The 13326-nt window shown below is 59.6% G+C and overlaps 1 protein-coding gene across 2 annotated transcripts in view; it reads left to right on the top strand.

The window, feature by feature from the left end:
- CRMP1 (collapsin response mediator protein 1) overlaps window positions 1–10757 on the top strand; it is a 49361-nt gene extending 38604 nt beyond the window's left edge. For both annotated transcript variants that reach the window (XM_004579222.2, XM_058670436.1), the window contains exons 7-14: window positions 1596–1664; window positions 2686–2806; window positions 3449–3605; window positions 4029–4170; window positions 4256–4426; window positions 7287–7466; window positions 9387–9552; window positions 10393–10757. In XM_004579222.2, coding sequence (XP_004579279.1) covers window positions 1596–1664; window positions 2686–2806; window positions 3449–3605; window positions 4029–4170; window positions 4256–4426; window positions 7287–7466; window positions 9387–9552; window positions 10393–10484 — 1098 coding nt within the window. In that variant the 3' untranslated portion in view covers window positions 10485–10757. The remainder of the gene's footprint in view (window positions 1–1595; window positions 1665–2685; window positions 2807–3448; window positions 3606–4028; window positions 4171–4255; window positions 4427–7286; window positions 7467–9386; window positions 9553–10392) is intronic.
- The last annotated feature ends 2569 nt before the right edge of the window (window positions 10758–13326 follow it).

Genomic DNA, 13326 nt, shown 5'->3' with positions numbered 1-13326 from the left:
CAGAGACAGGGCTCCTCCATCCTCGGGCTCACTCGCCAACGGCCCAGGCCAAAGCCAGGAGCCTGAGACTGCCCGAGTCTCCCTCAGGAGTGACAGGGCCCGAGGTGTTAGGGCCATCGTTGGCTGCTTTCCCCGGAGCGGCAGGAAGGGGCTGGGTTGGACGTGGAGCAGCTGCGACCTGAGCCAACTCTTCCCTCTGGACGCTGGGTGCTTTAACCCCCAGCTCCGCCCTGCGGTACAGCCTAACTCCCTCTCATTCCCCGCCTGGCCCTACCAGTGTCGGAACCTTCCTGGCGGTGTCTGGCCCCCAGATCTGTGTTGGGGATGCAGAGCTACATCACAAGTTATCCCCAAATGGGACATCTCAGAGCAAGGGACCTTGTGGCCCTCTGGGGCAGCAGCTCAGGTGTGGCAGAGCTGGGTCCCCCGGCCCAGGAAAGGGTGACAGGTGGGACCGTTGTCACCCAAAGCCTCCCCACGGGCCCATTGAGCACCTACCCCGTGTGTCCCCTCTGCCACCTCAGTGGAGGTGCAGTGAAGATGGTACATGGGCCCTGCTGGTCAAAACCCGGTCCCTGCTTGTCACCCGATGTCCCTAGAGCCTCGTTCTGTCTCTCCTCCTTCTCGCCCTCCTCCCCTCACTCCCTTCAGACAGAAACAGCAGCTGACATCTGAGCAGTTTTGCATAGGAATTTCTCCGTATCACACAGTCTTTTTGCAAAGCAATTTCCCAAAATGCTTTCTAAGCACCGTCTTCTGTCGGTGAAATGACTCCCTTTCGTGCTCAGTGCACTCCAGCTGTTGGACCCCATGTACGTCCCAGTGTGTATTTCACATTTGCATAATAAGCTTGTGTTCTCAGGCACAGCTGGAATTGGGATTTTTTTTTTCTTTAAACTGAAAGGGGTGTGTCCAAGGATGATGGCACGAGGCTGCAGGAGCCAAAATTAGTAGCTGCGCAGCTGGGCTGCTTTGAGGTGTCCCTGGGACAAGGAAACCTTGGAGTGAAAGGCCCAAATCTGGGTCCTCAGCCCACAGAGCCGCTTCAAGGTCGGGATGAGTTTGAGGTGGTGCTGTGCTGCCAGACAGGCAGAGAAGGCTGTGGCTGGGATGGCAGGGCCATTGCCAACGGGCGCAGGGATGGGTTTAGCGGGCACAGGCTGACCCCTTTACGTGGGAGGGCGCCTGCTATAGATGCATCAGACCAGCTTGGGCCACCTGCATCTCACAAAAACCCAGTGCCAGAGCTGGTCTCCAAGGTTAGGGCTCTGTGCTTGCAACATTCATGTGGTACCTGGAATCTTCCCACTGGAGGGATGCTGGCAGGGCACTGGGCTATCTAGGAAGCTCACTTCTTGCAATACTGGGGGAGATGGAAGATAAGCCAGATGTGGGTGCAGACACACAGGGGGAGGACGGCCAGCCTGAGGGAATGGGGCGAAGGGAGCATCCTTTCACACTGCCGATCCCTGCTGGAGAGCCCTGCAGGATCCCTGCCCCTTCCTGGGACTCAATTGCCCCCTCTTCTCCAGCCGGCAGGGGTAGAGGATCGGCTTCTGCGAACTCCCCTGACGCCACTTTCTGTTGTCCTGCAGGAACAAAAGCGGATCTTGGAGATGGGCATCACGGGCCCCGAGGGCCATGCTCTGAGCAGACCTGAAGAGGTAACGGCTCCCCCGAGTGGACACGACTGTGACATCACTGAAAGCCCACCCCGGGTGTCCCTGGCTGCTTCCCGTTCCCACTGCCCGACCACCGCCATGATGTGCCCCACCTCCTCTCAGCCCTCTGGCCCTCTGGGCCCTGCGGGCCAGTAGGAGAAGCTAGGGCGAGGCTCTGCACCTCTGTGTCCAGGAGCACCACACTGGGACCCCAGACTCCTTCCTGTCCTCACTGGACGGGAGGCCGCCATGCTGTGCTGTAGGAAAGTGGAACCCCGCTCCCCAGCCCAGCACCCTCAAACAGCTTCCCGCGTTGCTCTGCAGACCTGCAAATGAGGGAGTTCCCCTGGGGCTAGCAGGGTGCACATGTCTGCACGTGTGTGTAAGGTAGGCAGACTGGGCCTAGGACAGCCTCTGAGCCCAGGGTGTTTTCTGACCCTAGTCAAGTCCTTGAGTTTCTGGGCTTGCACACAGGACTGGGCCCTGTACTGCACCCTGGGGGTCCTCATAAAGTAGTGAACAGGCCTTTACCCCAGCCCAGGGCATCCCTCAAGCCCCAGGACCCCGTGTTTGGCCATGGTTTGTTCCCAATCCTAGGTGAGGCCAGCACAGAGCTGCAGACGGAGCTGGCACAGCCTTGTGGTCCATGGGGTGCTCCCGCTTCTCCGTCATCCCCCTCACCACTCAGCACAGGGCATGGGTGATGTCATGCTTGCCGGGTGGCTGGCTCCAGCTCAGGCCACGCCAGGGAGGACATTGAGAACCAAACAGCATAGAGTGTAACAGAGTGTGGGGGTCCTGGTGGCGCGAGGGCAGTGAGCAGCCCCGCTGGCAGCAGGTTCACAGGACTGCTTCTCAGAGGTGACAGGAGGGCTTACCTGTTCCGGGCCTTTGTGGCCGTCTGTGGATGCCCTCGGTAGAGTCCCTTCTGTCCAGCCCAGGCCGAGCCTGGGGACCTGGCTGAGCTCCATCCTCTCCCCATCTCCTCCCACACCTGTGACCTCTCTGCTGGCTTTGCCCACAGCTGGAGGCCGAGGCCGTGTTCCGGGCCATCACCATCGCAGGCCGGATCAACTGCCCCGTGTACATAACCAAGGTCATGAGTAAAAGTGCAGCTGACATCATCGCCTTGGCCAGGAAGAAAGGTAGGCGGCCTGCCTGGGCTGAAGGTGACTGGGCGGGGCTGGGGGCTTCTCGCGGGAGGTGCCGTGGGTCCCTAATGTGCTCTCAGGCCCTCGCAGCCTTGGGCTCTGTGCTGGGCCTCAGAAGGAAGGAGGCTCAGAGGGAGGCTTCCTTCACTTGAGATGGACAGAGCGAGGCCAGCAGGGACTGCCCCCAATACAGGATGGAGCCTCGTGGCCCTCTTGGACACAGCAGGCCGTGTCCACTGTCTGGGCATAAGCCGAGCGGGGAACTGGACCAGTGACGATGGTCCAGCGGGCGTCAGGCAGAGCAACATGACTAGCATCCACTGTGGGTCACTTGACTCCGAGGGAGCCCAGGTGAGCAGGAAGCAAAGCCTCCTGCATCGAGAATGTTCCACCGTGTCTGTTTATAATGTGAGCAATGGGGTGTGCATACGAGATTGGTGTGGAAACCATCCCACCTTGTGTCCGATGACATTGTGCCCCATGGGAGAGCCCATGTCCCCCCCAGAAGCACCCAGCAGATGCGGGGGTTGGGAGCTGGTGTTGGTCCCCTGGGCTGTCTCCATCTCCCACCTCATGACCCCCAGCCACTGTTGGCATCTGACTGCATGTGCCTCTGTCCTCCCCCACACCACCCAGGACCCCTCGTTTTCGGGGAGCCCATCGCTGCCAGCCTGGGCACCGACGGCACCCACTACTGGAGCAAGAACTGGGCCAAGGCAGCGGCGTTCGTGACCTCCCCTCCCCTGAGCCCGGACCCCACTACGCCCGACTACCTGACCTCTTTGCTGGCCTGGTAAGTGCCATGCGGCACGGAATGTGGGCTGGTGGGGTGCCGGTGAGCCCACGGTTCTGACCTGTTTATGGCAGCCTTCTGGGGCACCAGACTTTTCTGCCATCTCAACCCAGTAATTCCCACCATGTACTGGGTGCTGTGTGGTGTCTGGGGAAGTGCTAGTATGAAGGATGAGAGACCCGGGTGCAACTCCCAGCCTGGAGCTGCCGCTGGCCATGACGCCTGCCTGCTGGTCCCGGCTCGGGCCACATCCCAGGCTTCTATGAGACATCCGAAGTCAGGGCATTTCCAATCACTCAGGAGCCCCAGAGCCTCTTCTAGGTCCCCCGGGGGTGCAGGTGCCAGTGCAATGGGTACCGGGAGGATGGGGGTGCCCTTCAGAGTGAACTCAGGCCTGAACTCTTTTTCATCTTTGTCCTGCAGTGGGGACCTGCAGGTCACGGGCAGTGGCCACTGTCCCTACACCACTTCCCAGAAGGCAGTGGGCAAGGACAACTTCACCCTGATCCCCGAAGGGGTCAACGGGATAGAGGAACGCATGACCGTCGTCTGGGACAAGGCTGTGGTAAGCCCCCCCGCCCGACTTGCCCCCACCACCCTCGCCAGAATATTCTAGAAACCCATTGAGCCTTTTTCCTCCTTGCTTTTAGGCCACGGGCAAAATGGACGAGACCCAGTTTGTGGCTGTGACCAGCACCAATGCGGCCAAGATCTTCAACCTGTACCCAAGGAAAGGGCGGGTGGCAGTGGGCTCCGATGCTGATGTGGTCATCTGGGACCCCGACAGGGTGAAGACCATAACAGCCAAGAGCCACAAGTCGGTGAGTCCCTCCCCCCGCCCCCCGGCTCGTACAACAGATTCCTGCTCGGCCCTCCAGTGAGAAGCCTCCAGTCAGAAGTGGCGGATGAATGTGGCCGTGGCTTGATATGCTCACATGACAGTGCATTTAAATGTCTTCTCCCGCTGGGGTGAGTGGGGAGAAGGGACTTAAGCTAAGCCCCCTCCCACATCCCAGGTTCCAGTTCACAGGTGCACATGACCTGTGACCTGTGGAGTTAGCCCATCGGGTGCATGAGCTTGGCTTGGCTGGCCTGAGGCCTGTGTGGCAGACCCCAGGTCCCGGACACGTGCTCCTGCCTTGCAGTTTGCCCGCCCCACGCCCGTGGTTGGGAGGTGTGTTCCCATCCAGCAGGCTACTCAGCAGAGAGACGCCTCCCTCGAGGGGCCCTCCTCCCTCAGCCCCCCACGCTGCATGGCCAGCAGGGGCCTTGGGTCCAGCGTAGCATCCTTACTCCCAGGTAAACGAGCACAGCCCTGCCTTCCTGCCCTCTGCTCCCGGGCACTGGCTGCCTCAGAGCCCCAGTCCGGAGTCTGTACTGGGAGTTACAACCTGCTGGCCAGCAGGCATGAGGAAGCCTTGTCAGAAAGGCCCTGGAGCAGCTCTAGGTCCCCAGGACTCTCCCCACCCGCCCGACCCCTGAACCGGGGAAGCCTGACGGTACCATCCGGGAGTAGCAGTTTCTGGTCAGGTAGACTCGCAGAGGTGGCCCTGCCCATGCCATGCCAGCCCTGAGTTCTTTGCACAGCCGCACACGTGACATGTGAATGTAGAAATGGGTCCAGAAAGCCCCAAGATCCCGGTCGATGGACAGTGAGGGTGGCCAGTTAGCCTGCTGGTTAGTGCTGGTTGAGTTACCCATGTCCCGTAGCACAGTGCCTGGGCCATACTCCCAGCTCCGGCTCAGAACTTCAGCTTTCTGTTAGTGTGCACCCAGGAAGCAGCTGGTGATGGAGCAAGCGGGTGGGTCCCTGACACCCACTCAGGGTGCCTGTGTGGGCTCCTGGCTTTGCCTCAGCTTAGTAGTTCCACACTTGTGCGCTATGACAGACATCTGGGGAGTGAACCAGCTGGTAGAAGGCGCTCTCTGTGTCTCTTAAACAAATACATGTTGGTTTTTTTTTTTTAATGGTAACTTTTTTTTATTGGAAAGTCAGATATACAGAGAGGAGGAGAGACAGAGAGAAAGATCTTCCGTCCGATGATTCACTCCCCAAGTGAATGCAACGGCCGGTACTATGCTGATCAGAAGCCAGGAGCCAGGAATTTCTTCCAGGTCTCCCACACGGGTGCAGGGTCCCAAGGCTTTGGGCCGTCCTCGACTGCTTTTCCAGGCCACAAGCAGGGAGCTGGATGGGAAGTGGAGCTGCCGGGATTAGAACCGGTGCCCATATGGGATCCCGACGCGTTCTAGGTGAGGACTTTAGCTGCTAGGCCACGCTGCCAGGCCCACATGTTGGTTTTGAATGAGGCCTGATTTCACATCCTAATGAATGCAGACAGTGGGAACATGGGACTTCCTCTCGGGCCAGTACAGGAGCCCCAGGAGTTGAACAGCGAGCACAGTGGGGGCTTCTAAGAACAGCAGTGATGGAGGGACTTGGGCTGTCGGGGGTAGCAGGAGCCGAGGTTGTCTTGCTTGCCAAGAGCGCTTGGCTGGTTTGGCCTCACCCTGCACGTGTGGTTGGCAAACTTCGGCGTGAGTGGGTGTGTACCTGTTCTCCCTTGTCTGGAACTGGGTGAGTACACGTTAGTATATCCATGATGGCGTAAGGTTTCACTTTCTAGAACTTTGTAGAACTTTCTAGATCTGGCAGGGAGCAGTTGGAAGAAGAAATTCACATGGAAACCACAGGCCTGCCTGTCCACCCTTGCACAGAACACAAATCACACCCAGAGTCCCCTGGCCATGCATAAGCCACCTGCGTCTGGGGCCAGAGAAGGGCTTAGGTTGGGCTGCCTGCTGGGCTGCTAGGGTATTTTTCTGTGCCCTACTTTTTAAATCACAGAGCAGCTGGCTGGCAGTTCGCAGCTGGAATCTGGAAAGGAAGGAAATGTCCCTTTGTCTTGCAAAGGAGCACAATAAGAGGATACTTTGTGTCTCTCTGCCACTGCCCCTGGTGTGTGTCCCCCTTGGTGTCTGCGTGCAGGCAGGGCAGGGAGGAAACTCAGCCTTTGGCCCCACAATTTGGTCAGAGAAAGCTTTCCTTGAAAGGGACATAGTTTTAAGATTCAGAAATGTTGCCAGAAATGCCCGGTGGGTTCTTTCCTCAGCTTAGTATAGAAATAAAAAGCCTGGAATCTGTTGTAGACAGAAAAGTTTATTTGCGAAGGGACCAGGTGATCAGGGAAGGGAGAGGGAAGGGGAGGCACCTCCCTAGAGAAAGCCAGGAGGTGGGGTGCCTCTTGAAAGAGGGGGGAGAGAGACACTAAGGGTTTGAGGAAGGGTCTTGGGGTTTTAAGCATTCCCTGACCCCTCCTTGTTGGGCGGGGAACCTACAGGTAAGATGTTCCCCATTGGTGGTCTCTTAATTGGTTAAAAAATGAGTGGGCAATGCTGGTGCCACCCACCTGAAGGTGTGGCCAAGACCTCAGCAGGCCTGGATGGTCTCAAGAAACAAAGCCAGTAGGCAGAGCAGGCGCATGTGTGTGGCCGCAGGTGTGATGGCCCAGGTGAGGGATGCCAGCAGCGCCCCGAGTCCCCACAAGGAGGGGTGAGGAGCTCGTGGCGAAACACTGCACAGCCCCGAATGGAGGGGCTTTCCATGGCTACTGGTGTGTGGAGAAAGCCTGGGGGGCTTGGGGCACAAGCCAAGCTGCCTTGTGTGTTCGGGGCACGCAGGCCACAGAGTACAACATCTTCGAGGGCATGGAGTGCCACGGCTCCCCGGTGGTGGTTGTCAGCCAGGGCAAGATCGTCTTCGAAGACGGAAACATCACCGTCAACAAGGGCGCCGGCCGCTTCATCCCGCGCAAGCCCTTCCCGGAGCACCTGTACCAACGTGTCAAGATCCGGAGTAAGGTGGGTGGCAGGTGGGCGTGGGCTGCGCTGCAGTGCGCTGGCCATGGGGTGGGGCAGGGTGGCCACAGCTGCAGGCTCCTGGGGGTGGGTCTGTCGTGTGTGGTTAGTGCAGTCACCCCTTGGCTGCTGAGGGTGCCACTGCTGCCCTCCGCAGGTGTCACAGGTCGCTTGTGGACCTCTAGGGAGATCAGCAGGTGCCAGGGCTCTGTACTCTGTTGGGACGATGGAGGGGTACCCTACCCCTTCTCGCAGCAGCTCCTGGGGGTGCTGGGACCCTCACCAGGATCTGGGTGCTAGGAGCCCCCTGTGCCCTCCCCTGATGTTTTCAACCATCCTACCCACTCACCAGCCTTGAAGAGTCAGCCTTGACCCCAGGGGGGAGCCTTCTCATCCCTGAGGTCAACTCCCCGTCACCATGGCAACCTGCTCCCCCACACACAAGACAGCCCATGCTGTTGGCCAGGAAGGCCAGCTGTATGTGTGTTGGTGGGCAGGCACGTGTGTGTGCATGTGTGCCCACGTGTGCAAAAGCACACACACTGGACCATGCCTGTGTTCACCTGTGTGTATACGTGTGTGCATGTGTAAAGTGTCCACACATGTGCATGTGGGTCTGTTCATGTGCACGGTGCAAGTTTACATCTGTATGTGTGTACTGTGCGCACGCATGCCCTTGCATACCAGTCTGCCTGGATGCATATACATACGTGTGCACACCTGTGCTGGGGTGTATCCCTGTGTGTTCATTGTGCGTGTGTGTGTGGATCACGTCTTCCAGTCCTTATTGATTAGAATAAGCAGCGGCTGCTTAGATGGAAGAGTTCCGATACCTACTGGATTGCCAGTACCCGGGGTGCCCCCTGTCTGAATGGGGCTCCCTTTACTTCCCCTGAGGTGTAGCACCAGGGCACTCTGTGTCAGACAGGCAGTGCAGGTGGCCAGGGCCAGGAGGACTGAGTAATGGGAGGCGCTGGGGACAGGGGACGGGTGGGAGCAGTTGCTGGGGACGGGGCGGTCACTGGGGTCGGGGGTGGTAGCTGGGAATGGGGTGTAGTCACTGGAGAGGAGGCAGACATCCTCTAAATGGCTTCTGCCTCTCTAAATGAGCGGGACCAAGCCTGGGGACAAGAGCTGTTGGAAGACAGACCAACGGGCCGTGGACTCATTGGTGGCAGCCCTCCGAAGGGCTCGCTCCTGGGCCAGACCTGCAGTGGCCAGAGGCCGTGTTAGGTTGCGGGGACTGGACTCAGCAGGTGCAGGCCCGGCCCTGCCCAACCCTTATGTTGCCAGAGGGTCCCTTGGTCCTCTGTGCTGGAGCCCAGCCTGCACCCAGTGCCCCTCTACTTGGTATGTAGCAATCAGTAGCCTTTGCCTGCTGAGGTGGAGGGAGCCATTGTCAGGGCTCAGAGAGCTAATACCCACCCTGAGGCCTGGAGCAGAGCCGTCCCCTGCTCAGGCCCCTGAGCAGCCTTGGTGGTTTCCTGCAGGCTGTGGGTGTGTGCCCACCCGCACTGGACCTCAACCGAATGCCCAGGCCCTGTGGCACACACCTGCACAGTCATGACACTTCACTCCCTTCAGCTAACCTGCCCCAAGTCCGTGGGCTCACCAGGCCGTTGGCTGCAGCCGGCCTGGCACTCATGGGTCCCTGATGGGGGCGTCTGGGGAGGGAAGAGAATTTTTTTTAAATGGGTTTGGAGTCCTCAGCTGTGTGCATTCACGGGCAAGTGTGTGTGTGTGTGTGTGTGTGTGTGTGTGTGTGTGCGCGCGCGCATGAGTGTGGAGGGCATGCATAAACGCATGTGGTGATGTGTTCACACAGGTGCTGCCCCTGGGTACTCACACCCCTGCAGGGGCAACAGGCACGGGCCCTGGGTGCACTGTGGGGACCGCTCATGCTCCGCGCCTCTCTCTGTTCAGGTTTACGGACTGCATGGAGTCTCACGGGGCATGTACGATGGTCCCGTGTACGAGGTGCCTGCCACGCCTAAATATGCAACACCCGCGCCGTCTGCCAAATCCTCGCCTTCCAAGCACCAGCCGCCGCCCATCCGTAACCTGCACCAGTCCAACTTCAGCTTGTCAGGTAAGAAGGGTGGCACTGGCTCTGGCCTCTGGGGTGCCTTCCTGCCAGCCCCAGCAGGTGGTCCTCCAGGTCCGCCTCCAGGCTGCCATTGCACCGAAAAGCCACACGGTGGCAGGCGTGTGCACCGGGAAGTTTTCAAACCCCAGCAGCATGGGTTAGGCTGTGCTTGTGTCCTGGGAACTCCATGACGGAAAAGGTGTGGTCGAAAGCCATCCATGTAGGGCATTGGGGCTCCCCAGGGCACCCCAGTTTCCAGGGACTCTTCTCAGAAGAGCTTCTTGCTTGCACACAGGCTCCAGAGTTTATAGGTCACATGTTGTGCACAGTTCCCGCGTCTCGTCCGATGCTCAGCTCCCATGGTGGGGGTGGTGTTGGTGTCTGGTAGGGGGGCAGAGGGCACACAGCTGCTCAGCTCCCATGGTGGGGGTGGTGTTGGTGTCTGGTAGGGGGGCAGAGGGCACACAGCTGCTCAGCGCCCATGGTGGGGGTGGTGTTGGTGTCTGGTAGGGGGGCAGAGGGCACACTGCTGCTCCCAAGTTCACAGGCTAGACCCAGTCTCCAGGTGTGTGTGGCTCAGTCCCTCCCTGAAACAGACAGATGCAGACAGAACACACTCCCACCTTGGATAGGAGGGCGCCCTGTGGCCCCAGCTCTGGGGTCTTTTCCCTCCTGAAGAGGGAGATGCCTGGGACCCAGGGGCACGGAGGGGCGGGTGGGGGACCATGGAGCAGAGTGCTGGGGCAGTGAGCGTTCCGCTAAGGGGGCAGCCTGCAGGAACGGCAGGTCAAAGCGACGTCGGCTGACCTCTGGCACGAGTGACCGACCCTCCTTCTCTTCCAGGGGCCCAGATTGACGACAACAACCCCAGGCGCACTGGCCATCGCATAGTGGCGCCCCCTGGTGGCCGCTCCAACATCACCAGCCTTGGTTGACCGCGTTGGGTCGAGTGCCCCCAGTGAAGGGTTCCGGGAGATACCGTCCAGCCCTTTTCCTGTCTGTGTTTGAAACCCACGGTTTTAGTTGGTGCCGAGGCAAGGGGGAGGAGAGAGCAGAGTGCAGGCCTCTCCTCTGTCCTGTAGGAAGACGTGGTGCTAGTGTGCTGTGTTGGCGTGGCGGGCCCTCGCCCCCACGCGTGTGTCCACACAGGAGCCACCTGGAGCATGCCGTTTCCGTGTCCCCTCCCAGTGAGCCACAGGTCTCAGCATCGTCTCATCTGTCCCTCCTGCTCCCTCCTCACACCCGCGTGGCCCCGTGCCCCCGTAGCCGTTCTAGGGTAGCTGATGCATGTAGCTCGTGTGTGTACAAGTCTGTGGGTGTGTCTGACGGGCCGGCGGAGACACGGGTGTGCGAGCCCCTTCCCACCCACCCCCTTGGAGACGCGGAGGTCCTCGAGTGGCGGGGGAATGAATGCCACCCGCGTCCAGTCTCGCCTGTCACTTGCCATGCTGTCGTCCTGGTCTCCGTGTGTCCTCCCAGCCAGCCCGGCCAGGTTCACACGCCCAGGCTGACGGCTGCTCCCGTGGCCGATGCGGCAGCCAGGTTTTTAAAGTTTTGTACACAAGTTCTCCTTTGTAATCACCCCCATTTTTACTCCACGACGGACTGTGTGGCTCTGATTTCTGAATTCGAAGCTTGTGAGAAAATAAAGGACATAAAGTGCCCGCCAAATCAGCTGTGAGTGTTCACTTGGGTTGTGGGGTGCGTGCTGGGCCCCACACAGAGCCACTCCAGGCTGGCGGCAACTGCTGCCCCGGGACCCGCTCCTGGGACCGCACGGGGAGCTGGAGCCGGGCGGGAGGGGCGAGCAGGGGAGATTGGGCGAGAGGCAGGACGGCGAGCAGGTCCTGCATGCAACGCGTTGATCTCAGTGTGACTTCTAAGTGTGCTGGCTTATGAAGCAGACGGCAGGACAGACAGGTGTGTGCCTGGAAAGCCCGGGCTAGGTCCCAAGGCACCTGCCTGTGCCACCTGGTGTGTTTTGTTCCCCAGGGAGCTGAGCACACTGCACACCGGTGTCTGTGGAAGAACCTGGAACTGGGTTGGAGGAGGTGGGGGTGGGGACACCATGCCTCAGCTGCCTGGGGAATAGCAAGCTGGCACTTGGGGCATGAGGTACATCTCTGTGAGGGGAGAGGCACCTAGGGGCTCATCGCCGTGGCCCCTGCCAATGCTACCTCCACTCCAGCCCACAGTAAGAACAGGGGACCGTCACCCGTGGGCCTGGGTGTCTGATGGGGCCTGGAGCTTGTGCCTCCTTCCCCCGGCACTCCCACATGACTCAGGCTATGGGCTTCACCCCTCCCTGCTTGGCACAGGTGCGGTGTGGAGGGGGGGTGGACGCAGCCTGACCAGGACTTCCGGTAGGAAGTACTACATTTGGCCACCAGAGGGAGCCACTGTCGAACGCCGAGTGGCTCCCACCTGCTCTGATCCTGAACAAATGGTGTCACTTCTGGCCAGGGCTGCTGTTCCGTAATTCACTAATTCAGGTAAGCCTGTGAAAATTCACAAATGGCCCGGAGACAGATGGCTCACTGAATTCACATGCACCTTCTCCAGTCACACCAAGAGCAGGGGCTGGGGCAGTGTCCACAGACATTTCTGTGGGCATTCCAAAACTGGGGGGAAGTGGATGAAAAGTTAAGCTGGTGTTGATGCGAAAGGCTGGACACATGCCTGGGCTCTGACACTGTGGTGCAGCTGGTTCGAGTTCCACTGCTGGGCTTCTGATCCAACTCCCTGCTAACGTGTTGCCTGGGGAGGCAGTGAAAGATACCCCGAGTGCCTGGACCCCGCATTTGGGGATCTGAACAAAGCTTCTGGCTCCATCTTGGCCCAGCTGTGACCCGTTGTGGCCACTGGCGAGCGAACCAGCAGGTGGAAGATCTTCCTCTGGCACGCTGCCTTTAAATCAGTAACAATAAACAGAAACCTGTGCTTGCGAAGGGGTCTTTATAAAGGTGGTGCATGTGCGTAGCAGGAAAAACAAAAACCGTGTGTGGATGACAAAACTGTTCTTGCACTAAAATTAACTCCATCTTTCTGGGAATGAGCAGGCCTGGAGCCTACCCCATCCCGGTAGTGACAACTGAGAGCGGGAGGGGGCTCTTGGAGTAAATGTGTTTATTCTGGAGTGAGCTGCGCCCACCGCAGGCACCGCCTCTGGAAGCGGGTCTGGAGGCCGAGTGCGTGCTGCTGGCACCCACGGCTGCAGGGCGCTGCTTCACAGGAGCAGCTCAGCTGCCGCCTGCTGCGCCATTAGAGGGGCTCGGAGGGGTCCCCGACAAGGACTGCCCGAGGGTCTCTCTGGCCGCCCTGGGCCCCTCCCTCGCCACCTCTGGGCTCTGTCTTGGCTCCACAGCTTTCACATCTGCAGGTCTGATCTGACACCAGGAATTCCTGCTCTTCCCACAGTGAGTTTTTCTTTCTGCAGGTGCACAGGCCTCTCTCCTAGCAGGGGCTTGCATGGGCTGGTCCCAAGGGGCAGGTGGTCCTGAGGCCACTTCTCCTTAGGGGAGCGGCTGCTGTGTGGCAGGAGAGCCCACTCCTACCTTGGTGGAGCTGGACAGGTGCCTGCTGATGCTGGGAGAGGCAGCAGATGCTGCGGGCGGTGTCCTGACCCTGTGAAGTTCCCCCGCGATTCGAGAGTCTGCATCCAGGTTGTCAGAGCTGAGACTGCTGGGGTCACAGGATGGGAAAATGTCGAACCAGGGAGGCTGCGCACGGGAGCATTGCTGGGGCGGAGCTGGGTTACAGGTGGTCAGCCAGGGGAAG

Source organism: Ochotona princeps, chromosome 11, assembly GCF_030435755.1.
Source record: "Ochotona princeps isolate mOchPri1 chromosome 11, mOchPri1.hap1, whole genome shotgun sequence".
Taxonomy (NCBI): Eukaryota; Metazoa; Chordata; class Mammalia; order Lagomorpha; family Ochotonidae; genus Ochotona; species Ochotona princeps.
Note: the sequence above shows the minus strand (reverse complement) of the source record. Positions and strands in the feature narration are given on the sequence as shown.